The following is a 1,679-nucleotide window of genomic DNA, read 5'->3' as shown; positions in this document are numbered from 1 at the left end:
GGGCCAGACCAAATGATTTCTTGGGCCAGATGTTCCCCACCCCTGTTTTAAACCTTAATTGTTTTTGTGTGTGTGTGTGTGTGTTTTTAAAAATTGATTGCAGGGTGGAAGGGGGAGAGAGAGAAGCATCCATGATGAGAGAGAATCATGGATCGGCTGCCTCCTGCACGCCCCCTACTGGGGATGGAGCCCACAACCGGGCGCGTGCCCTGACGGGAACTCCAGCCCTGACCTCCTGGGTCAGAGGTGGACACTCCAGCCCGGAGCCACGCCGGCCGGCTCATCCCTCTCTTTGGACTGAGGCTCGGGAAAGTCCAGTGACTTCCTGTGGCCACACTGGGCAGTAGGGACCACACAGACTGGAAGCCAAGGCCCTGTGCTGGCCCCACGGCCGCGGCTGCCCCTGTGCTGGGTCGAAAACCGCACCCACGGGCAGAATGCCAACGGGCAGCCTCTCTCCCAGGGCGCCTGCTCCGGTCGTTCCCTTCCCCACGTCCCTCAGGTCCCCCTGAGGCCCCGATGCCCCGCGGCCGCCTGCACCCCACTCACTGCACGTCTCTGAAGACGATGGTCACGCGGTGGTTGTTCTGGACCTCGATGTCCCACACGCAGCGGGCGTTGTTGGGGTAGCTCCCGGGGTAGGACGGGCTGGAGAAGCGCCCCGAAGGCCGGGACAGGAAGCCCCCACAGGCCCCCGCGGCTGCCGGCACAGATGAGATGCTGGTGACCCAGAGCACACGGCGCATCACCCGGGCGGGGGGAGTTTTACTTATTTATTATTTTTTAAATCCATTTGTATTAATTTTGAGAAGAAGGGAGAGAGAGTCAGAGATAGAAACATCCATGATGAGAGAGAATCATGGATTAGCTGCCTCCTGCACGCCCCAAACTTGGGATGGAGCCCACAACCCGGGCCTGTGTCCTGACCGGGAATCGAACCCTGACCTCCTGGTTCATAGGTCGACACTAATCACTGAACAACGCTGGCCGTGAAAGAGAGGGGGATTTGTACACAATTCCCAAGGCAGAAACCCTACAGGAGGTGGCCCCAGCGTGGCCTGTCCCTGAGGCTGAGGGACACGCAGGGAAGCCTCCGCCTCGCCATTCCCGCCATCTCTCCCAGCGTCCCCCAGTGCAGGGAGCTCAGGGCTTACCAGTTGGCCTGGTGCTGGTGACGGGAGGCTCTGGGGACAGAGAGGAAAGATCATGGTCAGTTTCCTGCCATCCTTGGCTCGGCCGCTGAGCGCATGCTCGCTCTGTGCCAGCCATGTGCCACCCGGGGCCACCGCGAGACGCTGGACACAGGCCGCGCCCTCTGGAGCTCCCAGCCTGAAGGAGGTGGGAGCGGCCGGGGAGAGGTCAATGGGGGTAAAGGAGACACATGTAATACTTTCAACAATAACGAGTTTAAATACAAACGCGCGCACACACACACACACACACACACACACAAACCAGCAGCTACCCAGCTGTCAGGGGCAATGTGGGGAGTAAGTGTGCGCGAGCAGGATGCTGGCTGTGTGCACGTAGGCGGGTGAGAGTGCAAGGGGAGGGCTGGGGAGAGAGTGTGTGCAGGTGGAGAGGGGCGGCGCACTTGTGGGCACCTCCGCCATGCACAGGCGCATCGGGGCCGAGAAGCCAACGCCCTGTGCGTGAGGCGGAAGAGCAGGGCGGTAGGT

The 1,679-nt window shown here is 61.0% G+C and overlaps 1 protein-coding gene across 1 annotated transcript in view; it reads right to left on the bottom strand.

Moving 5' to 3' along the window:
* Positions 1–1,679, bottom strand: part of DMBT1 (deleted in malignant brain tumors 1) — a 34,128-nt gene that overhangs the window by 3,487 nt on the left and 28,962 nt on the right. Inside the window, exons 22-23 of the mRNA XM_015560163.1 lie at positions 1,155–1,184; positions 550–700 (exon numbers count right to left, since the gene is read on the bottom strand). Of these exons, the coding sequence (XP_015415649.1) occupies positions 550–700; positions 1,155–1,184 (181 nt within the window). The remainder of the gene's footprint in view (positions 1–549; positions 701–1,154; positions 1,185–1,679) is intronic.

Source organism: Myotis davidii, unplaced genomic scaffold (assembly GCF_000327345.1).
Source record: "Myotis davidii unplaced genomic scaffold, ASM32734v1 scaffold1055, whole genome shotgun sequence".
In the NCBI taxonomy this organism is placed as follows: Eukaryota; Metazoa; Chordata; class Mammalia; order Chiroptera; family Vespertilionidae; genus Myotis; species Myotis davidii.
Note: the sequence above shows the minus strand (reverse complement) of the source record. Positions and strands in the feature narration are given on the sequence as shown.